This window comes from Garra rufa, chromosome 6 (genome assembly GCF_049309525.1).
Source record: "Garra rufa chromosome 6, GarRuf1.0, whole genome shotgun sequence".
NCBI classification, from domain to species: domain Eukaryota; kingdom Metazoa; phylum Chordata; class Actinopteri; order Cypriniformes; family Cyprinidae; genus Garra; species Garra rufa.
The window spans coordinates 27,752,235-27,779,189 of NC_133366.1; the positions used below are offsets into that span (position 1 = coordinate 27,752,235).

Sequence of the window (26,955 nt, forward strand, 5' to 3'; positions counted from 1 at the left end):
GTGAGAAGGTGGGATCTATAGAGAATGGTCAAAGTGATGCAAATATGCCTACATATTAGGTGTGTTGCATTCGACTTGAAGCAGCGCTGTGCAAACCGATCGGTGTTTGGCATCAAAGTACTGTGAGAACATTTTGAAAGCATAAGGAGCTGTCTGCTGTCTATAGCTGTCACGATACTTTGATGTCATACACCGATTGGTCTGCGCAGCACTGCGTCAAGTCGAAAACAAGTATGAAAACAGGAAAACAAAGCCAAAACCTGAATATTTTAGGCAAGGTAGAAATCCTGGCCAGGACATGTCAGGGAAAAAGAGTCCTGGTGGGAATTTCTAAACTGCCTAAATTGTCTGGGATTTGGCTTTGATTTCCTAGTGTTTTCATACTTGCTGAAGACAATGCAGGCATTTTACATATTCAAACAATCGTAGTGTGCAAGAAGGTGGGATCTTGAAAGAACAGTTAAAGCAGTGGAAGTATGCAAGCATATAAGATATTAGAAGTGGAGAGTTAACATCAACAGTAAAACAATGAACCCTCCAACCAGACCCCATCACTGAACCAAAACTGAACCAGATAGGAGTGTCAAGAGACAGACACCATGCTTTGAACAAAAAGCACACAACATTGACAGGAGAGCAATTCAAAGCCACACATTCACACAAAGATACGACAATAAACAGGTGTCAGGATCCTGAAACCAAAGTAAGATCAAGATTAACTAGAAGTGACAGGACCTTATCATATCATGGACTAATGTATTTATTCTAATTAACTGCATTTATATCAAATTTTATTCTTGGTGACATAGTAACCTGGTAGTTCCTATTTAATTTGATCTGAAGTATATCTGACATGCAGGAGGAGCCAGCTGGTAGGTACTGTTCCTGTGAGAACAGGTTTTGCTCCCAGCAGAGCTGCAAGACAAATGAACAGAGGAACTGTCAGGGCAGGTCAGGGGAACGTGAAAAGCGAGGAGCTGTCACAACAGTAACAGCTATGACACTACACACAGATTGACACTGAACACTAGAATGAGCAATACACTATACCATTGGGATGACACTGGATTAACAGTAGCGGTGCCGACTGACTGTACTGTGACTGGAGGCGGCCACAACATCACAAATGTCAATTTTATGCTTTCTTGAGGTTTCTATTGTACTCAGAATTCCATCTGTTTATGCCCAGAGCATTGAGCAATGTTTATGAATTCTGTTATGAAACAGCAGCAAAAGAGGGAGTAAACAGCAGAATGACATACTGTAAATCAATCTCTCTGTTCAAAACTGTTCTTGGTTCTGTGCTACAGAATGCATATTTATATTAGTTTATTGTTTATTGTTTATTTGGATCCATATTAGCTTCAGCAAAGTGGTTGCTAATCTTCCTGAGGTCCACATATCAAGTTACTGGTAAATAAGCATATTTGTTTGCAAATATTTCTAATATAGCTTTAGGGATCTGAAGAATTTTAAAAGATGCCGAAGAATATATGTAGGCATATATGCCAGATTTACACGGTAAATGTAATGCTGATTAGAGGTGGCGTAAACGCATTACACAGTAATTACAGTGGTATACTTTGGTACTAGGAGCTGAACTGGCTCAAAACAGGCATAATTTAGTCTGACTTTAATGCAGCATTGCGTCTTAAGAATTTTGCATTGGGTCTTTATGAAGCTGAATTTTAAGCAGGCATAGAGCGGCCTGACTTTGGCTGTGTTAGGCTAAGGACAAGACAAATCAATGGAGCAATGACATGGAGATTTCAGAATGTCAGCTTTGGAAGCTTGTTTCTGCTCAAGTGTAAAAAATAAAACATGTAGTTGAAAGATGAAGTTTAAAATAAGAAGAAAGAAAAAGATATTAAAGAAATCAAGCTGCAAACTCCTATAACTAAAGTAGCAATTGTTAAAAATAAAGTAGCATTTATAAGAAATCAAGTGCCAATTGTTAGACATAAAGTCACGTTGCAATATGTAAAGTTACTATTATGATTAATATATTAATATTAAGGCTCAATTGTAAAATATGAAGATACAAAGTTTTCTATTTACCTATTTGTATTTAGTTTTTTTTTCCTGTCTGAGGCAGAAATACCTAGTTCTGCCATGAAAAACTAGATGACGCAGACTGACGGGTTGTTGCTGATGATATCACAGAATTATACGACTTGGCACAAGCTGATTGGTTCATGTTGTGTATACATCCAATGGGCTTGCAGCTATTTAAATAGCTAGTGGCATTCACTTGGGCATTTCGCAGCACGCTTTCAGAGTTTCTCTGAAACCCTCCACCTTCCCCAGCTCCACCTGTATAGGTCTACTACAGGTTATTTTATGCTATTTGTGCAGCAGCAGTATGTCTTAAACACTCACAGCACCGTATCGCCATATGCTTGGTAGCAAGTTCTGTACTTGCTTGCAGGAGCAGCAGCAGCAGCAATAATCTACAACTACAGCAATAACCAACACCAGCAGCAATTTAGCAGCAGCAGCATAGCAGATCTATTCTGCCAAGATCAAATACATTAACATTGTCATATCCATTGCCATGCTACACTTTTACGAGAGTTGTCATGACAGAAATTGATTTACATAAAACATTTTAAACTATAACGTTAACTTAATTTGTTTCTGGGGAATTAAATTTAATTGATTCATGAAATATTTTCCAAAGTAAACTATCAGATGACAGACTAAACAGCACAGCACTGGCTGAGCATTTTAGTGAATCATGTTAATGCATGACTAATTTTTATGAATGCAGAAACAATAAATCAAATGCAAATTTTAGAAAAAATTAAAAGTGTTTAAAAAATATGGTTGCTTCGACCTAACAAGGTTGATGTAAAGTGTTATATGTGGGTTTACTTGAGGAATGTGAGGGATGAGCCAGAATCAACCACTGAAACAGGGAAAATTATTATCAATACCGTCTACACTCTAGGTGGTGAAAAATGCATAGAAAATACTTTGAAGTGTGTGATTGATGGTGAATTGATTGTTCAAACCTTAGACGAGAAATTCACAGTCAGCCACCTGGCTGGGAGTGTGATTACTTTACAGACTCCTCATGTGAAATCAAAATGTCATTTTTTCAGGACTGTCTGCATCATTACTGTCCTGATGAGGAGTTGATTCCATGTAAACAGAATATATATATATATATATATATATATATTTAAACATTTAAAAAATGAAAACTGTATTGATTCCGTTGACCAAAATGGCCTTTTCTCTCTCCTCAGAAATGGACTCGGTGAGGATTATCCTTTACTCACTTGTCTTTCTCCTGAGTGTTTTTGGGAACCTGCTGATCATTGTGGTCCTAATAGTAAACAAGAGAATGCGGACCGTCACCAACTCCTTCCTGCTCTCCCTGGCTGTTAGTGATCTCATGATGGCCATCTTCTGCATGCCCTTTAATCTCATCCCCAGCCTGCTGGAAGACTTCATCTTTGGAGCAGCGATGTGCAAGACAGTCGCCTATTTCATGGGTGAGGAATGTTCAATTAAGCTTTCTCAAGTGGAAGATTAATGTTTGATTTTCTTTTTTTTTTCTTCCAAAGCATTGTTCAATAATGACTAAAGACTGAAGTAAACTTTCACCAGAGCTCCAACCCTAGTAAACTAAAAAGCCTGTCATTTTCAGTAAATCTTGCAATCCAGCATTTTAATTGTTTTTTTATTGTTTCATTTTTCATTTTATTTCCAGAATTGTCTAACAAAAACAGCCATATTTTACAATTTAATCTGTTTTAAATTTAATCAATTTAATCAGAGCTTTTGACATATAAGCCAACTTTGTACACAACAAAAAATGTCAAACTTATGCAAAACTTTTTCTTCAAAAACTAGGTGTTTGGGAAAGTACTGTAGTGTTTTGTTGCCATGTGATGTTTTAGGAGAAAATTACATTCAACCCCATTCATAGAGAACAGTGTGTGATAAAAATTGATTTTATCATGTCAACTCATCTTATTCACCCATGCTGTTAATTAGGTTTGTGAAAGTGACTTGACAATTGAATAGGTTAGTTTATTAGGATGCCATCATCTATCAATGAAAGCAAGCATAAATTTAACAAACTGAAATCTGCTTTATACATTAGGCTTAAAGCACTTAAATCACTTTCCAGAGCACAGGCACATCCTGCTTACCTCAATACATCATCAACACAACAACTCTAGTTAAGCTCTTAGGGATCCCATAAAAGCTTAGCCCATCAATTTTTCGATGTCATTGTTTTCCATTTGACCTTACAACAGCGGATAGATACTCTATCTATGTCTGTCAAACAAAATGATGTTGTAATGTTGGTTCGGAAAGAAAACAGAAATTTAAGATTAATGAAGGTCACTGGCATAAAGAACAAGTCAATGCTTATGTTTTTTAAGATTAATGGCTAAATTTCAGGAATGGAACAAAAAAAGCTCCATTAACTAGCCACTGTGCATACCTAGTATCTAGTTTTGTAGTCAAGACTACCTAATCCAGAACCAAGTCAAGACCGAGACCATTGTGTGTTGAGACCAAGACAAAACCAAGACTTTGAGGGGTTGAGACCAAGACAAGACCAAGACCAAGGAAGGTCGAGACTAAGTCAAACCAGAACAGCACTTTTAAAGTTCATAATAAAATATACATTTACTGCTTGAGAAATGTCTTATTTTTAATCATTAAATACAATTAGAATAATACGACACTATATAGAGCTATTAACAATCAAATGAAATCACTAACAACTAAATTTATCAATGCACACAATTACAAATGCATAAGGTTGCATCAACTCAAATGAATATTTCATAAGGTTGAGAATGACGTTTTAAAAATTAACTTTTGTTTGTTTGTTTATTGAATGTTTGTATAAATGCAATATCACATTTGTGATATCAAATTATATGTGACCCTGGACAACAAAACCAGTCAAAAGGGTAATTTTTTTTAAATTGAGATTTATACATATGAATAAATAAGCTTTCCATTGATGTATGGTTTGTTAGGATAGGAAAATATTTGGTCGAGATACAACTATTTGAATATCTAGAATCTGAGGGTGCAAAAAAAAAAATCCAAATATTGAGAAAATCACCTTTAAATTTGTCCAAATGAAGTCCTTAGCAATGCATATAACTTGATATATTTACGGTAAGAAATTTACAAAATATCTTCATGGAACATGATCTTTACTTAATATCCTAATAATATTTGGCATAAAAGAAAAATTTATCATTTTGACTCATACAATGTATTTTTGGCTATTGCTACAAATATACCTGTGCTACTTAAGACTGGTTTTGTTGTCCACAGTCACATATCATATTTTAGGCTATAATATATAAAAACAGAATTCATGCAAGTACTTTTTTGCAACAATATCTTGCATGTTGTGGATATTTGTATTAATTTTGCTGACATTTTTGACACAACCTCTCATTAATTTCTAACCCGGCATAACAGGATAAATCAGTGGTCTTGACTGGTCTTAGAGAAAAATCTCGATTCCTCTTAGTCTGAGACCAAGACAAGGCCAAATACAAATGTGACCCTGGACCACAAAACCAGTCTTAAGTCGCTGGGGTATATTTGTAGCAATAGCCAAAAATACATTGTATGGGTCAAAATTATTGATTTTTCTTTTATGCCAAAAATCATTAGGATTGCAAGTAAAGATCATGTTCCATGAAGATTTTTGTAAAATTCCTACTATAAATATATCAAAATGTAATTTTTGATTGGTAATATGCATTGTTAAGAACTTAATTTGGACAACTTTAAAGGTGATTTTCTCAGTATTTTGATTTTTTTGCACCCTCAGATTCCAGATTTTCAAATAGATGTATCTCGACCAAATATTGCCCTATCCTAACAAACCATACATCAATAGAAAGCTTATTTATTGAGCTTTCATGTGATGTATACATCTCAGTTTTGTAAAATTTAACCTTATGACCGGTTTTGTGGTCCAGGGTCATAAATGTGGCCGAGACCGAGACCAGACCAAGTCCTTCAAAAAATGGTCTTAAGACTGGTCTCAAGACCTAGACCAGTCTTGAGTACTACAACACTACTAGTAACGTGCCATAACAGCAACTTTTTACCATACTTAAAGTAATTTGCTAGAAAAGGTTTATACAGTAAGAGTTTCAACAGTTCAGTAAGCTTTAAATGAACAAAATGGTGGATAACGTCTCGGGTTACGTATGTAACCTTAGTTCCCTGAGGGAACGAGACGCCGCGTCTAGAAACGCTATGGGGAACGCCATTGGCGGGCCGCACTCTGAATCATGTCTACAACCAATGAAATGACGGGAGTGACGTCACAGGCGCGGTGACGTCATCGACCAGGAAGTATAAAGCACGTGCGTTTGAAGCCCGCGGCAGCTCTAGGAATGAAGCGAGCGCCGCAGGGGCGGGAATTATGGTCCGAGACGCGGCGTCTCGTTCCCTCAGGGAACTAAGGTTACATACGTAACCCGAGACGTTCCCTTCCGGGAACTCGAGCCGCGTCTAGAAACGCTATGGGGAACGAGACTACCAACGCCCCCATAATTTCCAGGACCCTGCGCTGTGTCTGCTTGACCAGGGTGGAAAAGAAAAGGAGCCCTTGTCTAGCATTCCGCGGACAAGAAGGCCCTGTGGACCTCGGCCCTCGGGCACACGAGGAAAGGTAGTCTTCCTCTGTCTGGTCGCCAGCCAGAGCGAGAGGTACTCCGCGGCCCTCAGGCACACGCAGAGTCTTAGTCCTTTGTCTGGGAGATAGCCAGAACAAGAGGGACTGCAATAACCACTGTCTATGTGGACAGAAGGAAAGTGGTCCTCGGTCCTCAGACCCACGAGGACGGTGTACTCGACCTCAAGAGTACTCCTCGGCCCTCAGGCTCGCGAGGAGAAAGTAGTCCTTTGTCTGGGGTTCCGCCAGAGCAAGAGGGACTCAAGAGCTCGGCCTGGTACTCCGCCAGGTACTCTGCCAAGAGGGCACTGCAGTCCCCGGCCCTCAGGCACACGGGGAGGACAGTATGGGCCTCTGCTTGGTAGCCAGCCGGTGCAGGAGGCACTCCTCGGCCCTCGGGCAGACGAGGAGTCTTAGTCCTTGGTCTGGGAAAGGCCAGAACCAGAGGGACCGAAGTACACTCGGTCTGGTGGAATTCCAGAACGCGAGGAAGATAAACCATTGTCTAGTGTTCCACGGACAAGAGGGTGATATGATCCTCGGCCCTCGGGCTCACGAGGATGGAGTTCTCGACCTTTGCCTGTTTACATTAATAGGTGCAGAGGGAGAGACGGACCTCAGCCAGGTGGTCCACCTCTGTCTGGTCGCCAGCCAGAACGAGAGGTACTCCTCGGCCCTCGGGCTCACGAGGAGAGGTAGTCCTTTGTCTGGGGTTCTGCCAGAGCAAGAGGGACTCAAGAGCTCGGCCTGGTACTGCTCCAGGACGCGAGAGAATAAGCCTTTGTCTAGCTTTGTGCGGACAAGAGGGCACTGCAGTCCCCGGCCCTCAGGCACACGGGGAGGACAGTATGGGCCTCTACCTGGTAGCCATCCAGTGCAAGAGGCACTCCTCGGCCCTTAGGCAGACGAGGAGTCTTAGTCCTTGGTCTGGGAAAGGCCAGAATCAGAGGGACCGAATTACGCTCGGTCTGGTAATCTTGCCAGCACGCGAGGGAAATGGACCATTGTCTAGCATTCCGCGGACAAGAGGGTTGTAAGATCCTCGGCCCTCGGGCACACGAGGATAAAGCAGACCTTCCACTGGGCTTACGTAATCAATGCAAGGGGCACTCCTCGGCCCTCGGGCACGCGAGGAGTCTTAGTCCGTTGTCTGGGGAGGCCAGAACAAGAGGGACCGAGCCATACTTTGTCTTAGCCTTGCCAGGTCGTAAGCCGTAGAGAGAGGTACTCCTCGGCCCTCAGGCACTCGAGGAGTCTTAGTCCTTTGCCTGGGGTTACGTCAGAGCAAGAGGGACTGAATGAACTTGGCCTGGTGAGCCTACCAGGGCTTGAGAGGGAGAACCTTTGTCTAGCTTTCTACGGACAAGAGGTGAAGTGATCCCCGGCCCTCAGGCCCACGGGGAGTAATAGTCCTTTGTCTGGAATTCGCCAGCCCAAGAGGGACTGAGTGAGCTCGGCCTGGAAACCATCACAGGACACGAGAGAATTGTCTTTTGTCTAGTCTTCCACGGACAAAAGGCTTCAAAGATCCGAAAAACGCTCCTCGGCCCTCAGGCACACGAGGAGGATGTGGCGAGTAGCGACTTCTCTTCTTTTAACTAAAAGAATGCGCCTAGAGAAGTCTCCTCCTGGCTAGGGAGATGGCTGATCTTAGTGGCTTTTCTCTAAGTTGAGTCTAAGACGAAGGAGCCTGGAGCGGCTCTGAGGTCGATTTCATAAAACCTGACGAAGGTCAGGGGCGAGGACCAACCCGCAGCATTGCAGATGTCCTGGATGGGGACACCTGCCGTCAGAGCTTTCGAGGCTGAGAGGCCTCGAGTGGAGTGAGCCTTGATTCCGATCGGTGATGGGAGACCAGAGGACTCATAAGCAGTAGATATAGCATCAATGATCCATCTACTAATAGTAGGCTTAGCAGCCGGGAGGCCCCTCTTTGGAGGGCCATAACAGACGAACAGCTGTTCTGATTTGCGCCACAGGGCAGCTCTGTGGACGTATGCATCTAATGCTCTGACTGGGCACATGCAATTGAACTTCCTGTGATCCGGCTCCAGGAAAGGAGGAGGATAGAACGCTTGTAGCGTGATAGGCTGTGGTGCTAGGGACGGGACCTTCGGTACGTACCCGACTCTGGGGTAAAGAAAAGCTTTGGCCATCCCAGGGGCAAAGTCTAAGTGAGAAGGGGCCACTGAAAGGGCCTGAAGGTCCCCTACTCTCTTTAGAGAGGTGAGAGCTAACAAGAGCGCTGTCTTAATGGTAAGCATGCGATCTGTGATCTCCTCTATGGGCTCAAATGGAGGCTTGCATAGAGCTTCTAGCACGACAGCTAGGTCCCACGTGGGAACCCTGGGTTTCACTCGAGGCCTCAACCTGAGTGCACCACGGAGGAAACGAATGACCAAGGGGTCTCTGCCCACTGAGAGGCCACCGTGAGGGGCGTGGAAGGCAGATATAGCCGCCACGTACACCTTCAGGGTGGAGTGAGCTAGCCCTGCGGAGAGGCGAGTTTGTAGGAACTCCAGAACTGTACCGATCGGGCAGTTAACTGGGTCACAGCTGTGTTCGTAGCACCATCTAACAAACAGGTTCCACTTAAGGCCATAAAGTTTCCTCGTAGAGGGAGCTCTGGATTGAAGAAGGGTCTCAACAACCTCGGTTGAGAGACCAACTTCTATGAGTTGCGCCCCCTCAGGGGCCACACCCATAACTTCCACCTCTCTGGGTGGGGGTGGCAAACTGCGCCCCCAGCCTGAGACAGGAGGTCCCTCCTGACGGGAATCTCCCATGGAGAGCCGTCGAGGAGGGAGACTAGGTCTGAGAACCATACTCGGGCCGGCCAGTACGGGGCTACTAGCAACAGCCGTACTCGGAACCGGCGTACTCTTTCCAGAACTCCCGGGAGCAGAGCGATCGGGGGAAAGGCGTACAGACGAAGCCTCGGCCACGTCTGTACCATAGCGTCCAGTCCAAGAGGAGCTGGAGGAACTAGAGAGAACCAGAGGGGACATTGCGATGTCTCTCGAGTCGCGAAGAGGTCCACCTGAGCCTGGCCAAACTTTCTCCAAATCTGTTTCACTACTACTGGGTGAAGCATCCATTCCCCGGGCCTCGGCCCCTGCCTCGACAGGACGTCTGCTCCCACATTCAGATGTCCAGGAATGTGGACTGCTCTCAGGGAGAGAAGCTTTCCTTGAGACCACAGGAGGATCCGGTACGCCAGCTTGAACAAGGGGCGTGAGCGGATCCCTCCTTGATGGTTTATATAATAAACTACCGCAGTGCTGTCTGTACGGACCAGTACGTGGCGGTTTCTTAGGTCTGGAAGGAAATACTTCAGGGCCTGGAACACAGCTAGCATCTCGAGGCAATTTATGTGCCATGAGAGATGGTGAGGGCTCCACAGGCCTTGGGCTGAGCGGCCACTCATGACCGCTCCCCATCCAGTGAGGGATGCGTCTGTCGCTAGCGTGACACGGCGACAAGGGGCTCCCAGAACTGGACCCTGAGAGAGGAACCAGGGTTTCTTCCACATAGCCAAGGCACGTAGGCAGCGCCGCGTGACCTTGATCTTGCGGAACGGGTTTCCCCTCGGGGAGAACCCCCTGGTTTTGAGCCACCACTGTAGTGGTCTCATGTGCAGCAGTCCAAAAGGTATCACGTTGGATGCGGCTGCCATAAGACCTAACAGTACTTGGAACTGTTTGACAGTGAGTGACTGGCCTAGCTTGACCGCATTTACTGCAGTAAGGATCGACTCGATCCGAGCAGGTGACATTCGTGCCTGCATCGTGGTCGAATCCCACACCACGCCTAAGTAAGTGGTCCTCTGTAGTGGAGAAAGTACACTTTTCTTGGCGTTGAGTCTCAACCCTAGATCTTTCATATGAGCGAGAACGACACCTCGATGTTGAACCGCTAACTGCTCTGAGCTGGCTAGGATGAGCCAGTCGTCTATGTAGTTGAGTATGCGGATGCCCTGGAGTCGCAGAGGAGCCAGAGCAGCATCCACACACTTCGTGAAAGTACGGGGAGAGAGAGCTAGGCCGAAAGGAAGTACTCTGTACTGGTAAGCTTTGCCCCTGAAAGCGAACCTGAGGAACTTCCTGTGTTGAGGAAGGATGGAGACGTGAAAGTATGCGTCTTTTAGATCTATCGTGACAAACCAGTCCTCGGACCTGATTTGTGACACTACATGCTTGATAGTGAGCATTCTGAACTTCAGTTTCTTTACTGAGCGGTTCAGTTGCCTGAGATCTAATATGGGCCGGAGCCCTCCATCCTTCTTGGGAACGATGAAGTACCGGCTGTAGAACCTGGATTCTCTGTGTTGAGGAGGGACCACCTCGATGGCCTCCTTCCTCAAGAGAGTTACTACTTCTTGTTCCATTACCAGACCCTGCTCGGGGCTCACCAGAGTTGGAAATACCCCGCTGAAAGGTGGCGGCTTGGCGCCAAACTGAATGCAGTACCCTTTCTCTACAGTGCGCAGGACCCATGTGGAGACGTTCGGCAGTAGTTTCCACGCTGCCAGAAAATCTACTAAGGGAACCAGCCTCTCGAGACTGGCTTCTGGATTTGTTTGAGGGGCTAGTTCGGGGACCTGTAACAGCGTACTGGCAGGAGACTCCTGAACTAGCTTGTTTGAAGACCCCCGTAGGGGTTGCGAACTTCCTAGGGCCACTACGTTTCCGGGTGGAACAGCTAGAAAATGGTGTTCGCGGGAGATTACCGCGCCCTGAAACACTGGCAGAGTTAGCTGACAAATCTCCTGAGGGCCCCGAGGGGGCTCGGTGACCACATGCTGTGGCGCCGAATAAACCCCCTCGAGAGGGGCTGCCCTCAATGACCCTGGTGCCTGACCGTCAGGGCCGTTTGGCCGAGGACCTCTTTGACTGGAGGACGACCCTCAGGTCGGGCCTCTTCTTAGAGGCCCCCGGCCTAGAGCGTTGCCGGCCCCGTCCTCTAGGACGAACCGGAGGAGCGCGGGCGGCAACGCTCTGTTTCTGTGCCTCTCTGTGTGAGGAGCTCGTTGACGGCTGAGGCTGCTCCCGTCCAGCAGCCTCAGAGGAGTAAACGCGGCGAGGGAGGTACGTCCTGAACGCCGCTGCCTGCTTCCTGGCCTCCTGGTGCCTGGCGACAACTGTGTCCACCGAGGCACCGAAGAGGCCGGAGCTTGGCTCTATGGGGGCGTCCAGGAGTGTTGCCCTGTCCTTATCTTTTAGTGCGGACAGGGACAACCAGAGATGCCTCTCCGCGGCCACCAGGGCTGCCATAGACCGACCCACTGCACGGGCGGTCTCCTTGGTGGCGCGGAGGGCGAGGTCTGCTGTGCGCCGCATCTCTGAGATGTTAACCTCCTCGCCGTCGTTAAACTCCTTCAGCAGGTCAGCCTGGTAAGCCTGAAGGATGGCCATGGTGTGCAAACATGAACCAGCCTGACCTGCTGCCGTATATGCCTTGCCCACCATGATGGATGTGGATTTTAATGGCTTGGTGGGCAAGGACGGAGCCTTCAGGGACGATGCCGAACCGGGTGCCAGATAGCCCGCGAGCGTCTGTTCTACCCGTGGCATCGCCCTATAACCGTACTCCTCCGTACCCCCCACGTTAGCATAACTCTCAGTGGGGTTATAGAGGCGGAAGGAGTACGGCTTCCCCCAGGATCTTGAGATCTCTTTGTGCAGATCTGGGAAGAATGGAAGGCTCCGTTTGGGAGGTGCTGACCTTGTCCGCAGGAAGCGATCGTCTAACTTGCTTCCCTGCGGCTCATGATGTTGTTCTGCGGGCCATGAGATGTTCAGTTTGGCTACCGCATGGGTCAGCACCTCCACGAGCTCCTCGTAGTGAGGCGAACGGGGTGGCTGTGGTGTGTCTTCCAGGCTCTCCATATCAACCTCCTCGGAGGAAGATATGTGAAGCTCTGGGATCTCTTCTTGGAGGGAAGAGGCCGCAGTGCGGGCTTCCTCATCCAATAGGAGATCGCTCGCGCCGCTGAGTGAGGGAGGAGATAGGGGGTCACCCGTCTCCAAACCCTCCAGCAGATCGAGCTGCGAGCCCCACGAGTGGCGCAACCGCTCCGCCTCGGCGGCAGCGGGGCCAGACCCGCGAGGCACGCTGGTGAAAGCCCCCTCCTCGAAGAGGGCTTTCCGGGAACGGAGCACCCGCAGCGGCAGGCGTTCACACTGCGGACAGTCAGCCTTTTCGAGGGCTGACTGTGCGTGCTCCGGTCCCAAACACACCACACATAGACCGTGTGTATCCCCACCAACAATAAAGCGTTGGCAGGGAGGAACACACGGTCTATGTCTTCTAACAGCCACCAAACTTTTCTTTTGTTCTTTTAAAGGTTGTTTTGAGGCCATTTCACTCAAAAGAAATGCGTGCAAACTGGCACAATAAACAGCAAAATGGCAGACAGACAGACACAGAGCGCTCTCGCTGAATGACAAAAGCTGCCGCGGGCTTCAAACGCACGTGCTTTATACTTCCTGGTCGATGACGTCACCGCGCCTGTGACGTCACTCCCGTCATTTCATTGGTTGTAGACATGATTCAGAGTGCGGCCCGCCAATGGCGTTCCCCATAGCGTTTCTAGACGCGGCTCGAGTTCCCGGAAGGGAACAACAGTGCAGCATTTCAAATGGCTATTTGAGCTGTCATTTATCTGTTGTAAGGTTAGTTTACAGTTTAAGTTAGACTTGACTATATTTATAGATTTTGCATTTCATGACTAATTGGTAAGTAACTGTGCTATTTCTCACGTGATGTCGGTTTTGTGCTGACAGTCTGAATGAGGCTTTTCTTTCTGGAAAACCTCTTTTCATCTCCCACGTCATACTAAAACCAATCCATATGAGATCTGAAACCTGTGGGGCATTACATTGAAAAGAAAAGATTCAAGCAGACCGACAAGGCATAAGATCATTAAGCATTCTTCTCAAAGAATGCCGTGCCTGTAGCAAGAAACTTAATTTTTCAATGCATTTCATCTCATTCTCATTCTGCTTTTCTTTGCTATAAATTGAGCGATTCGTAGAATCTCTTGATGACAGCAAGGATTATTTCTGGAAACTGTGGTTACCAGTTACATTAAATTATTTTTATATGTGTGTCAGGATTATGTCTGTGTTTTGTCCTGTCCTGTTCAGTTCTCCTAGTGTTTTTCCCCCCATGTTTCTAGTTCATTTGGTTTAGTCCTTGTTTTCCCCCTTTTGGTTAGTCCTTTTGGTTCCTTCTATGCCCATATTTGTATTTCCCCCTCGTCATCCTGTTATCTCGTTTGTGACCACGCCTTGTCTTTTGTGTATTTAAGAGTCTGTGTGTGCACTCCCCATTTGTCCGTCAATGATTTCTGTTACCTCAGTTTGCTTGTGTTCATGTGCTCATCTTTTACTCCCGGTTTTTGTTTGTTTATGTTAGTTTCAGTGTTTCATTTAATAAACTGTTTACGTTTCATTTACTCCGGTTTCTCCTCATCATTCTACACTCCTCAACCCCGCCTGGATCGTGACAGATTGACGGACCTACAAAGATGAACTGGGCTGAGGAATTCCTCTGGGACCTCCAGCAGGAGGAACGGCCATTGGAGGAGTTTGTGGAGGATTTCTTGAGCGTTTCCCATCTGGTGAGCTGGAGTGATTCGATGTTAAATGCTTGCTTTCGGATGGGACTAAAGGATGATGTTTTGTTCAATCTAATAACTAATGAAGATTGCCACAAGCCCCTAGCGGATTTTCTTAATCATGTATTGAATCTCTGTAATTCCAAATTTCATGTCGATGTGGAGGATTCTTATCCTCCTCCCATCCGAAAGCATGCAATCACTCCAGTTCATCACCAGCCCGTGTCCTCCACCCACTTCTCCAATGAGCTAAACCCCTCCAAGCCCTCCACGCTTCCCCAAGTCTGCCAAAGCTCAACCAGAGTCCTCAGCCCAGTTCCACTGACAGCCAGCCCTCCGACGTCATGGACCATCTTGGTGGCTACCGTCCTAGACCCACCATTGATGTCGGTATGGGCAGCATATGACAAAATGGCTGCCCCAACACACCCGCAAGCGCACAAGATGGCCGCCGCGTCAGCTCACAAAATGGCCGCCACGCCAGTTCACAAGAGGGCTGCCACGCCGGATTCTGCAAGCAAGATGGCCGCCATGCCAGATTCTGCAAGCAAGATGGCTGCCACGTCAGATACTGCAAGCAAGATGGCTGCCTTTGCTGAGTTCCCGGCCAAAATGGTAACCAAGCCTGAGTCCCCGGCCAAGATGGCCGCCGTTCCTGAATCCTTGGCCAAGATGGCCGCCAAGCCTGAGTTCCCGGCCAAGATGGCCGCCGTTCCTGAATCCTCGGCCAAGATGGCCGCCAAGCCTGAGTTCCCGGCCAAGATGGCAGCCAAGACTGAGTTCCCGGCCAAGATGGCCGCCGTTCCTGAATCCTCTGCCAAGATGGCTGCCAAGCCGGAGTTCCCGGTCAAGATGGCCGCCGTTACTGAGTTCACGGCCAAGATAAACGCCGTTCCAGAACCCTCGGCCAAAATGACCACCCAACTTGAAATCCCAGCCAAGATGGCCACCAAGCCTGAGTCTGCACCCAAGATGGCTACCGCCAAGTCAGAGTCTTCGCTGGTTCCGCCCAGTCTCCCAGTGTCTTCGCTGGTTCCACCCAGCCCTCCTGTGACTGCGCCGCCAGAGCGCCCTCCTGTGACTGCGCCGCCAGAGCGCCCTCCTGTGACTGCGCCGCCAGAGCGCCCTCCAGTGACTGCGCCGCCAGAGCGCCCTCCAGTGACTGCGCCGCCAGAGCGCCCTCCTGTGACTGCGCCGCCAGAGCGCCCTCCTGTGACTGCGCCGCCAGAGCGCCCTCCAGTGACTGCGCCGCCAGAGCGCCCTCCTGTGACTGCGCCGCCAGAGCGCCCTCCTGTGACTGCGCCGCCAGAGCGCCCTCCGGTGACTGCGCCGCCAGAGCGTCCTTCCGTGACCGCTCGCCCAGAGCCTGCTCTGCCAGAGTCTCCGCTGGGGTCGTACAGTCCTCCAGAGCCCGCTCCTCAAGAGCGCCGTCCAGAGCCCGCTCCTCAAGAGCGCCGTCCAGAGCCCGCTCCTCAAGAGCGCCATCCAGAGCCCACTGCTCAAGAGCGCCGTCCAGAGCCCGCTCCTCAAGAGCGCCGTCCAGAGCCCGCTCCTCAAGAGCGTTGTCCAGAACCCGCTCCTCAAGAGCGCCCTCCAGAGCCGACGCTGTCTCCAGCGCGCCCTCCAGAGCCGGAGCTCTCTTCTGCGCGCCCTCCTGAGCCTCCTGTGTGGACTATACCCTAAGTTCCCCCAAGAAAATTTTGGGGGGGGGCTACTCCCCTGATCGGCCATGGCTACCTGAACTGTTTACCCGGCCATGGCCACCTGGACTGTTTACTCGGCCATGGCTTCCTGAGCCTCCAGATCCGCCATGGCCTCCTGAACGATTGTCCCGGCCATGGCTGCCTGAGCCGCCAGATCCACCATGGCCACCTGGACTGTTTACCCGGCCATGGTGTCCTGAAACCCCAGACCCACCTTGGCCACCTGAGATCCCTGATCCGCCCTGGAGACCACCTCTATGTCCTCCTAGCGGTCTCCAGGGCGCCCACCCTCCCTCCCCTTTGGATGTTATTAGGCGCGGGACGCGCCTTCGGGGGAGGGGGGGGGGGGTAATGTCAGGATTATGTCTGTGTTTTGTCCTGTCCTGTTCAGTTCTCCTAGTGTTTTTCCCCCCATGTTTCTAGTTCATTTGGTTTAGTCCTTGTTTTCCCCCTTTTGGTTAGTCCTTTTGGTTCCTTCTATGCCCATATTTGTATTTCCCCCTCGTCATCCTGTTATCTCGTTTGTGACCACGCCTTGTCTTTTGTGTATTTAAGAGTCTGTGTGTGCACTCCCCATTTGTCCGTCAATGATTTCTGTTACCTCAGTTTGCTTGTGTTCATGTGCTCATCTTTTACTCCCGGTTTTTGTTTGTTTATGTTAGTTTCAGTGTTTCATTTAATAAACTGTTTACGTTTCATTTACTCCGGTTTCTCCTCATCATTCTACACTCCTCAACCCCGCCTGGATCGTGACAATGTGACCCTGGACCACAAAACCAGTCTTAAGTCACACGGATGTAATTGTAGCAATAGCCAACAACACATTGTATGGGTCGATTTTTATTGATTTATCGATTTTTTTTCTTTTATGCCAAAAATCATTAGGATATTAAGTAAAGATCATGTTCCATGAAGACATTTTGTAAAATTTCTACCGTAAATATATCAAAACTTAATTTTTGATTAGTAATATCCATTGCTAAGGACTTCATTTGGACAAATTCAAAGGTGATTTTTTTTTATGTTTTTGCACCATCAGATTACAGATCTCGACCAAATATTGTCCTATCCTAACAAAACATACTTCAATGCAAAGATTATTTATTCAGCTTTCAAAGAATGTATAAACCTCGATTTAAAAAAAATTGAGCCTTATGGCTGGTTTTGTGATCCAGGGTCACATATTTATTTGGCTGGAATGCTTGAATCTCATTGGTCAAATGCAGCACTCTGCAGTCAATCCACAATACTGTATACTGTTGTCCCTGGCAACCAATGTCTTGCACTCTGCTTGTTCTTTCACATCACTCTGCAGTTTTTTTTCTTCTCACATAATATTATAATTTCAACTCGAATTAATATTTCATGTTCATTTATTTACTTATTCGGTATCTGTGTAGTAAGTGGGAAATATACGGGCAGACCATTATTACAAAATGAACCCCTTCAGGATGATACAAGGGCCAAATAAATGAACTGATTGGCACGCTGTATATCATCCCTTACACAGTGGTGTACATATTTATGAGTGTTCCATAATATAGCAGTAAAAGCTATAAGTCTTCAGGATCTGTACAGCACAGCCTGGTCCTAAATCAGCATTTCATCTCTGAATTTACTTGGCACTGAGCTGGACGGCAATAAGTCATTCTCACTCTGCAAAGTGTTGGCCTTGAGTCAGAGGAAGAGCACGCCACCTCTGTGAGAACATTCCATCACATTCTACAGCTTCACTGGTATTCTGTGGCATTCTCTTGTATTACCTTACTGACTTTATTGCATTAATCTGAGAGTGCTTTGGGCTCCTGGTTTTAGCCAGCCAGTGGCAATCAATGCACAAAACCATTACGAGCCATTGATTTCCTACCCTCAGTGGTCATATCTGCTAATGTCTACCCACAAACAAAATTGCCTCAGAGCACAAATCACTGTCTGTGTGATTGGTAAATGCGGTTACAATAGCTTCAACATTTGTGTACACCTATGTTTTAAGTGCGTTTCAAATTAGACATCATTCTCAGCCAGTGTGAATTCTTTTGAGATGAAAATTACATCTAGAATGCTTCTGGTAGCACAGAACACAGAAAATATATCTTGTTAATGTGAAAAATATCGCTTAGTTTCCTTTACCCAAAGACGAAAAAACAGTAAACAGCAGTTCTATATGGAAAGTAATAGTTTCAGACTGAATAGAGTCAAACTGTTGGCCGTTTAACTGCAGAAGAGCTTCAGAGATTCGTCTTTTCAGAAAAGTTCTTAAACATGTCACGCTGCACTGAACATTTCCCTGAAGGTCTGCTTTGAAAAGCTCAGTGTATGCGCGGCCTTGGCAAATACAGGCAGAGAGGATTTATCAACCACTGTATATATGAAACAAAGTGAGCGGATCTAAAACCGGGGGTGGAGCACAGACAATGAACATAAGGCCAGTACTCTGCAATAATAAGAACTTGATGGAGACTTTATTTGCAATTGCTCCTAGTAAACTGAATTCTCTTTGGTACTCTCAAATTTCATCTCGTTACTTTTTAGACTAGAAGAAAAAACATCTAAGGAGAGTTTAGGAAATTCACTTGGGTAATCTCAATCAGTTAGAAATCCATCTGCCCAAGTGTTTTCATAAAGTCGCTGGATAATCAGAGGTTCTGCAGTAGCAGCTCTGGATTCTCATTAGCACAACATGACGAAACAAGTGCAGCAAAACATTGGCATAGAAAACATTCTTGTTCAGTGAAAAATACTTCATCAAAGGAAGTTTACAGTCGTTTTAGGGGTGAATCTGGGATCTGAGTGTTTTTTATGTGTGTGTTGGTTTAAATAGGGGAATACATTAAAATGATTTGTAAAGAGAGCCAGAGCAGAATGTAGCAAACACTGCATAATATACATATTCATGTATGCAAACCCCATTAGCTGCAGTTCTCAATCCAGGAGGTTCCATAAACCTTGGTATTTGAATCTGATGAAATTAGGAGAGGTTTGGCGCCCTAAGCGGGAATGCTTGGAAGTAGAACTCTTGTGCGTAGCAACATAATTATAAAGTAAACAACCCCAAGAAATGCATGGTAAATACATGATCCAGTACGGACTGGTAAGTGTAGAACTGATGAAAGTTAATACTGTACATACCATCTTTTCAAGCTAAGTTGTATATAGCTTACATTTTTTTTTTTACGATTTATACATTATATATTATATAGATTGTTATATATTACATTACAAGCTGTCACTTGGGCCAAAAGGTACACTATTTACCACTTAAGGTTGCATATATGTACTATATGGAAAAAAGTACAAAATGACCCCACTGTCCAATAATACCACCTACAGTTGACAGTGGAATATCTGGCAGGCAATACATTTTATGAACTGACTTATTGCAAAGGTGACATCCTATCAGAGTACCACAATTGAATTCACTGAGTGCTTCAGAATTACCTTGTTTATTTATTTATTTATTTATAAATGTTTACAAATACAGTCTGCCTGTCTAGGAGCTTGATTTTAGACACATGTGGCAATGGGTCTGATTGAAACACCTAAATTTAGTAATTAAGAGGTGTGTACCAATATTGTAAGTATTGTACCTTAAAGTTACAGTACATAGCCTATAAGGCCTATAAGTACTCAAAGTGTACATATTAGTACCATTTATGCAAATATTTTACATTGTGAACAATGCATTATATATTATTTAAATATATGTTTATATATAATATTTAAATATAATTAATTTTTCAGTATTAATTTCCTTCCCTTGTATGCATTCTCTTCACAGGTATATCTGTTAGCATCTCCACTTTCAGTCTGGTGGCCATTGCCTTTGAAAGATATAGTGCCATTTGCAACCCGCTGAAGTCTAGGGCATGGCAGACACGTTCACATGCCTACAAGGTCATTGCTGCCACATGGGTACTATCTGTGGGGATCATGGTGCCCTATCCTGTGTTTAGTATACTGGTGCCTTTCAACAAGCCCAACAACATCACGGCTCACATGTGCAGACTTGACTGGCCCATCAGCCAAGTGGAACAGACTTGGTAAGTCTTTTGGCTACATTACTTGTACCTTAATCGAAGGTATCAAAATCAATTCCAGGGAGGCCACAGCTCTGCAGAGTTTAGCTCCAACATTAGTATTTTCACCAGCTAAAATGGTTTAAGTCAGTTATTTCTATCTTTTGCTGTAGTGTGTCAGTTGGAAATATCAGTTTCCAAACATTCATATTGCCATTAATTGTACTAATCCAGTGGGATTTTTGTTTACACAAGAAGTCTGACAAAAGCCAGTGCTGCACACAATCACCTGCAAAGCTACGGTACTGTTAAAAGTTTTAAGCACTTGTGTAAAAATTCTGTAAAACGAGTATGCTGTCAAAAATAATGTCATAAATAAATTGTCTTCATCAATTAACGTCTATTAACTAAATTAAATGAACATTTGGTGTGACCATTCTTTGCATTGCAAAGGTGCACTTGCACATACTTTTTGGGTAGCTTTGAAGGTAGGTCTCTTAAAGCATCTTGGAGACATTGCCACAGTTCTTCTGGATTTAGTCTGTCTCAGTCTGTTCTGTTTCTTCATGTCATTCCAGACTGACTGGACTGGATGATGATGAATACAATAAGCTTTTAATGAAACAACTCAATCAAGTTTGGACACATTTCCCCATTCTCTTTGATGGGGAAGTGTGTCCAAAATTTTGACTGATAGTGTATATGGAAAAATAGATGCTGCGCTAATTGCTTAAAGGGGTCATCGGATGCCCATTTTCCACAAGTTGTAATCTGTTCTTTTCACAGCAACCCGTTTTGTTGCATGTCTCTTTAAATGCAAATGAGCTTTGCTCACCCCGCCTCTCTTCTGTGGGGTGACGAGCCGCCCGGTTTACTTTAGCCGCATTATTAGGAAAGGCGATTTGCAGAGATGCATAAAAAAACCTTATACTCACTTCTGCTGTAGTTCGATCACGAATGATTCGCATAAACATAGATGCATTTATGTAGATTGGGAGGCCCATTTCCTTTTAAAACAAATGTCTTCAGTGACTCAGATGTCATTGTCAGGATTATGTCTGTGTTTTGTCCTGTTCTGTCTTTCCTAGTGTTTTTCCCCCTCTGTTTCTAGTTAATATGGTTTAGTCCTTTTCTCCCCCCTTCTAGTTTTGTCTGTGTTAGTTCAGTCTTGCCCATATTTGTATTTCCCCCCTCGTCATCTTGTTAGCTTGTTTGTGACCACGCCTTGTTTTTCAGTGTATTTAAGAGTCTGTGTTTGCACACCCCGTTTGTCGGTCAATGATTATGTTACTTCCGTTTGTTTTGTTACAATGTGCTCATTTCCTGCTCCCGGTTTTGTTTATTTATAAATTTCATTCATTTAGTTACTCCGGTTCTCCTCGTCCATCTCCACTCTTCAACCCGCCCAGACTGTGACAGATTGACCGACCAAACAAGAAGATGAGTCGGGCTGAGGCAGCTCTGAGGAGACTGCGGCAAGGTGGCCGTGAGTTGGAGCGATATGTGGAGGACTTCATCGAGCTCTCCCATCAGGTAGGCTGGCACGAGGCTGCTCTTGGTGCTGTGTTTGTTTTGGGGCTGGATGATGAGACCATTTGCTGTGATCTTCCCTCTTGTAATTTCCCCTTGATCGAGCTAATAAACCTGATTCTCTATTTGAATGGATCTGATTTTGAAGTTGAAGAATTTTCAAATTCTGGTCGGTCTCATCTTCCAGTCCGCTCACAGACACAGCACATCGCGGCAGCCTGCCATAAGCGAGAACCTCCACATACCGTTCCAACGGATCGAACCGCCAGCCCAGTCTCCTATCCCCTGTCATCCTCCAAAGCTCCGCCGCTGTCCTCAGCCCGATGCGGCCGGCCTCCTCCCCGCGCTCTAGTCTACCGGCCTCCGCCCAGAGCAAGCCTGCTGGCTTCCAGATTCTGCAAGCAAAATGGCCGCCACGCCAGTTCACAAGATGGCTGCCACACCAGATTCTGCAAGCAAAATGGCCGCCACGCCAGTTCACAAGATGGCTGCCACGCCAGATTCTGCAAGCAAGATGGCTGCCACACCAGAGTCTGTTCACAAGATGGCCACCATGTTACTATCTGCTCTCAAGATGGCTGCCACGCAGGAGTCTGCACGCAAGATGGCCGCCGTTCCTGAGTTTCCGGCCAAGATGGCCGCCAAGCCTGAATCCCTGGCCAAGATGGCCGCCGTTCCTGAGTTCCCGGCCAAGATGGCCGCCGTTCCTGAGTTCCCGGCGAAGATGGCCGCCGTTCCTGAGTTCCCGGCCAAGATGGCCGCCAAGCCTGAATCCCCGGCCAAGATGGCCGCCGAGCCTGAGTCCCCGGCCAAGATGGCCGCCAAGCCTGAGTCCCCGGCCAAGATGGCCACCAAGCCTGAGTCTGCACCCAAGATGGCTACCGCCAAGTCAGAGTCTCCGCTGGTTCCGCCCAGCCTCCCAGAGTCTCCGCTGGTTCCGCCCAGCCTCCCAGAGTCTCCGCTGGTTCCGCCCAGCCCTCCAGTGACTGCGCCGCCAGAGCGCCCTCCAGTGACTGCGCCGCCAGAGCGCCCTCCAGTGACCGCTCACCCAGAGCTTGCTCCTTCAGAGTCTCCGCTGGAGATGCCCAGCCCTCCTGAATCTCCGCTGGGGTCGTCCAGCCGCCCAGAGCCCGCTCCTCAAGAGCCGGCACTCTCTCGTGCGCGCCCTCCAGAGCCGGAGCTCTCTCCTGCGCGCCCTTCCGTGCTCTCCTGGGTGGACTATACCCTAGATTCCCCCAAGAAAATTTTTTTTGGGGGGGGGGGGCTACTCCCCTGTCCGGCCACCTGGACTGTTTATACGGCCGTGGCCACCTGAACTGTTTACTCGGCCATGGCCACCTGGACTGTTTACCCGGCCATGGCTTCCTGAGCCGCCAGATCCGTCATGGCCTCCCGGACTGCTTACCCGGCCATGGCTTCCTGAGCCCCCAGATCCGCCATGGCCACCTGGACTGTTTACTCGGCCATGGCTTCCTGAGCCCCCAGATCCGCCATGGCCTCCCGGACTGCTTACCCGGCCATGGCTTCCTGAGCCCCCAGATCCGCCATGGCTACCTGGACTGTTTACTCGGCCATGGCCTCCTGAGCTCCCAGACCCACCATGGCCTTCTGGACTGGTTACCCGGCCATGGCCCCCTGAGCTCCCAGACCCACCAGGGCCTCCTGGACTGTTTATCCGGCCATGGTCCCCTGAGCTTCCTGACCCGCCATGGCCACCTGAGCTCCCTGATCCGCCCTGGAGACCACCCCTGTATCCTGTGTCCCCTGTGTCCCTACCTAGCGGTCTCCAGGGCGCCCACCCTCCCTCCCCTATGGATGTTATTAGGCGCGAGACGCGCCTTTGGGGGGGGGGGGGGGGTAATGTCAGGATTATGTCTGTGTTTTGTCCTGTTCTGTCTTTCCTAGTGTTTTCCCCCTCTGTTTCTAGTTAATATGGTTTAGTCCTTTTCTCCCCTCTTCTAGTTTTGTCTGTGTTAGTTCAGTCTTGTCCATATTTGTATTTCCCTGTGTTTGCACACCCCGTTTGTCGGTCAATGATTATGTTACTTCCGTTTGTTTTGTTACATGTGCTCATTTCCTGCTCCCGGTTTTGTTTATTTATAAACTTCATTCATTTAGTTACTCCGGTTCTCCTCGTCCATCTCCACTCTTCAACCCGCCCAGACTGTGACAGTCATAAATGACGACTGCTATGTTCATTATTACATCCAACAACAGAGCACCTCAATCGCTTAGGAGCCATTCTTTTACGTCCCTGCTCCAGCGTCAAAACAATGGCGGTCGGACAGTTTACAGCTCACTCAGGGCGGGTTTAAGGTAAGACGGCAGTGTCAATCAAGGGGAGCGGCCTTGGTCTGTGTGACGTCATACAGCAAAGAAGCTGAGAATGGCTTGATTCGAAAAAGGGGATATTATTTGTAGGGATTAAAAAAATACCACTGGGTGGATTTTTATTATTATAAGGTGAATAAAGATCATATATATATATATATATATATATATATATATATATATATATATATATATATATCCTATATAGGTTAATAAAGATTAACCTATATTCAAATTATAGTTCATTCAAATACAATTTTATGTAGATTGCTTCAAGATTAAGATTAAATTATACTGTAAAACTGAATAATTATAATTAATGGCTGAAATTATGTGCAGTTACATGACATAACAACACACCAAACCAACAACAAAGACGGCCATAGATGCTCAGGTAAGATGATGTAAAATTTAAAGCGCTTCTGAGTGTCCTCTTGACACCATCATTTGTTCGCTTTTATGACTTTAGCTTTTCTTCTCATGCACTGGTTCGCTAAGATGAACAGCCAATTAGACTGATATTTCTCACTGACTGCCAGTGGTGCAGAATACATTACAAAAACTAAGCTGACTTGTTCTTCAAAGAAGCCTTTACTTGCCTATTAAATGCGGTTTCATTCTGTAGCAGGGGTATGCAGTTCTGGAGGGCTTCTTTTCTGCAGAGTTTACCTCCAACCTCCAAAACACTTGCTCAGAAGCTTCTAGTACTCCTGAAGACCTTGATTAACTGGTTCAGGCATACTTAATTAAAGATTAAGCTAAATTTCTGCAGAAAGGTGTGGTGTGTTCAAGCCCTCCTGGGAAGTTCATATTTACAAGTTAGGAAGTTGTAATTACAACATCAGTTGCATTCAAATCACTTTTTGAAAGGTGACCTATACGCCCCTTTTTCTCTGATGTCCCCAGAGTGTGTATGTGAATATTTGGCTCAGAAACCCCACAGATAATTTTTTGTAGCTTGTTAAAATTGCCACTTAGGGTATAAGCCAAAAATGTCATTTTTGTGTTTGTCCCTTCAAATGCAAATGAGCTGGTGCTCTCGGGCCCCTTTTCAGAAGAGGGCGGAGCTTCAAGAGCCGGCAAAAACAAAACAGGACAATCTCACACACTGAAAATGTCAGAAACTCTCAATGGCGGTGTTCAGCCTTATTTGTTCAAACTAAAATTGGTTTAGGGTTAGTAGAATAAGATTGTAATACTCTAATAATGACTGGTAGACTATCAAAATAAAGGATTACTGATCTTTCAGACATGACTTTCAGACAACACAGCAGTAGCTCTGCAGGTGGAAGAGTGGAAACTTTGGTTCTACAGGAAGTGGGTCATTGCGGCCAAAACCTATACATCACACAATGAGTCATTCCTCAAAATGTAATGTTACAGTTACTACAACTATAACACACTATTAGTAAATTATGGAAAGCCATTCCAGTTCTCAAAGTTCTATAAAATTAATTAATACAGCTAAAAAGAACAAGCAAACAAAACAATATTACAACACACACACACACACACACACACACACACACACACACACACACACACACACACACACACACACACACACACACACACACACACACACACACACACACACACACACACACGTTGGGTTTACATGTTTTATGGGGACATTCCATAGGCGTAATGGTTTTTATACTGTACAAACTGTACTTTCTATCGCCCTACACCTACCCTACACCTAAACCTAGCCCTCACAGGAGATTGTGCACACTTTTACTTCCTCAAAAAAACTCATTGTGCATGATTTATAAGCCTGTTTCCTCATGGGGACCTAAGAAATGTCCCCACAAGGTCAAAATGTACTGGTATTACTATCCTTGTGGGGACATTTGGTCCCCATAACGTGATGAATACCAGGTACACACACACACACACACACACACACACACACACACACACACACACACACACACACACACACACACACACACACACACACACACACACACACACACACACACACACACACATTCTTGAACATGTGGTTTACTGTACAAACTGTATTTTCTATCCCCATATATACAGTATACAGTATATATGGATCAGTATGTGTGCAATTCTATTCACAAAGGATATGACTGGAAAGATGAAATGTTCAACAAGCAGTCCTTGCTGAGGCAGTGAATAAAAGCGAGACAACCACAACCATGCTGTATAGCAAAGACAAATGGCAAGACTAAAATAATACTAAATAGCATAAACCAGAGCTTGGAAATTCATGCTGGTTTAAGCTGGTCTGTAAGCAGGGGAGCTGCTGTCAAGACTCAGCTCTAAATAAGTTTAAAATGCATAACAAGAGCAATTAAATCTTGCTCATTAATTGTGAAGCTGAAGTCCAAACCTCTACAGTATTCTTGATCCCTCTCTGTTCAGACATTCATGTCAGATGCATCATATCAGTGAACAAGAGCTTCACACAAATCACAGCCTGCTGGTTCAAGTCTTGGTCAGAGACTGGCTCAGAGGGTTGTTGAGCTCCAGGGGGCTTGGATTTTATGACTTTCAAACTGTAACTGTAGAAACAGGCAAAGTGCCCTTGATGCACTAGGAAATCTCAAAATTATTATTTTTTTATATTGTATTTATTTCTTTATTTTTAGCAGGATTGAACACTCCTAAATTACACATACTCCAGCTGCTTTTAGTGAGTGTATGACTTAGTTAGACTTTAAATAGTACTGTCAGGATTTACTAAAGATGTGCATTTTGTATGATTTGCCTAGACCCCAGTGGTGGGTAGGTTTAGGGGCAGGGTTAGGTGAAGGGCAATTGTACGAATTCATATGAATTGGTAACTCGTAAAATACGTACGATTTAGCAAAAAACGTATGAATTCATATGAGTAACGTTGTATGATTTAGCCTCGTAAAATACGTACGAATTGCCGTGAGATCAGGCTGGCTAAAAAAAAGGCATGGATACAATTATTTTTGCGCCTGACCTTATTGAATATGCAGGAATTTGTTGGAGTTTCCCTTTCAGATGCAAAATTTATTGGAGGACAGTATTAAAATGAATGTGCTCATTATGAAAATGCATCTGTGTTCTTGA

The 26,955-nt window shown here is 45.9% G+C and overlaps 1 protein-coding gene across 1 annotated transcript in view; it reads left to right on the top strand.

The window, feature by feature from the left end:
• Positions 1-26,955, top strand: part of cckbra (cholecystokinin B receptor a) — a 61,349-nt gene that overhangs the window by 7,725 nt on the left and 26,669 nt on the right. The window contains exons 2-3 of the mRNA XM_073842618.1: positions 3,252-3,500; positions 19,782-20,043. Coding sequence (XP_073698719.1) covers positions 3,252-3,500; positions 19,782-20,043 — 511 coding nt within the window. The remainder of the gene's footprint in view (positions 1-3,251; positions 3,501-19,781; positions 20,044-26,955) is intronic.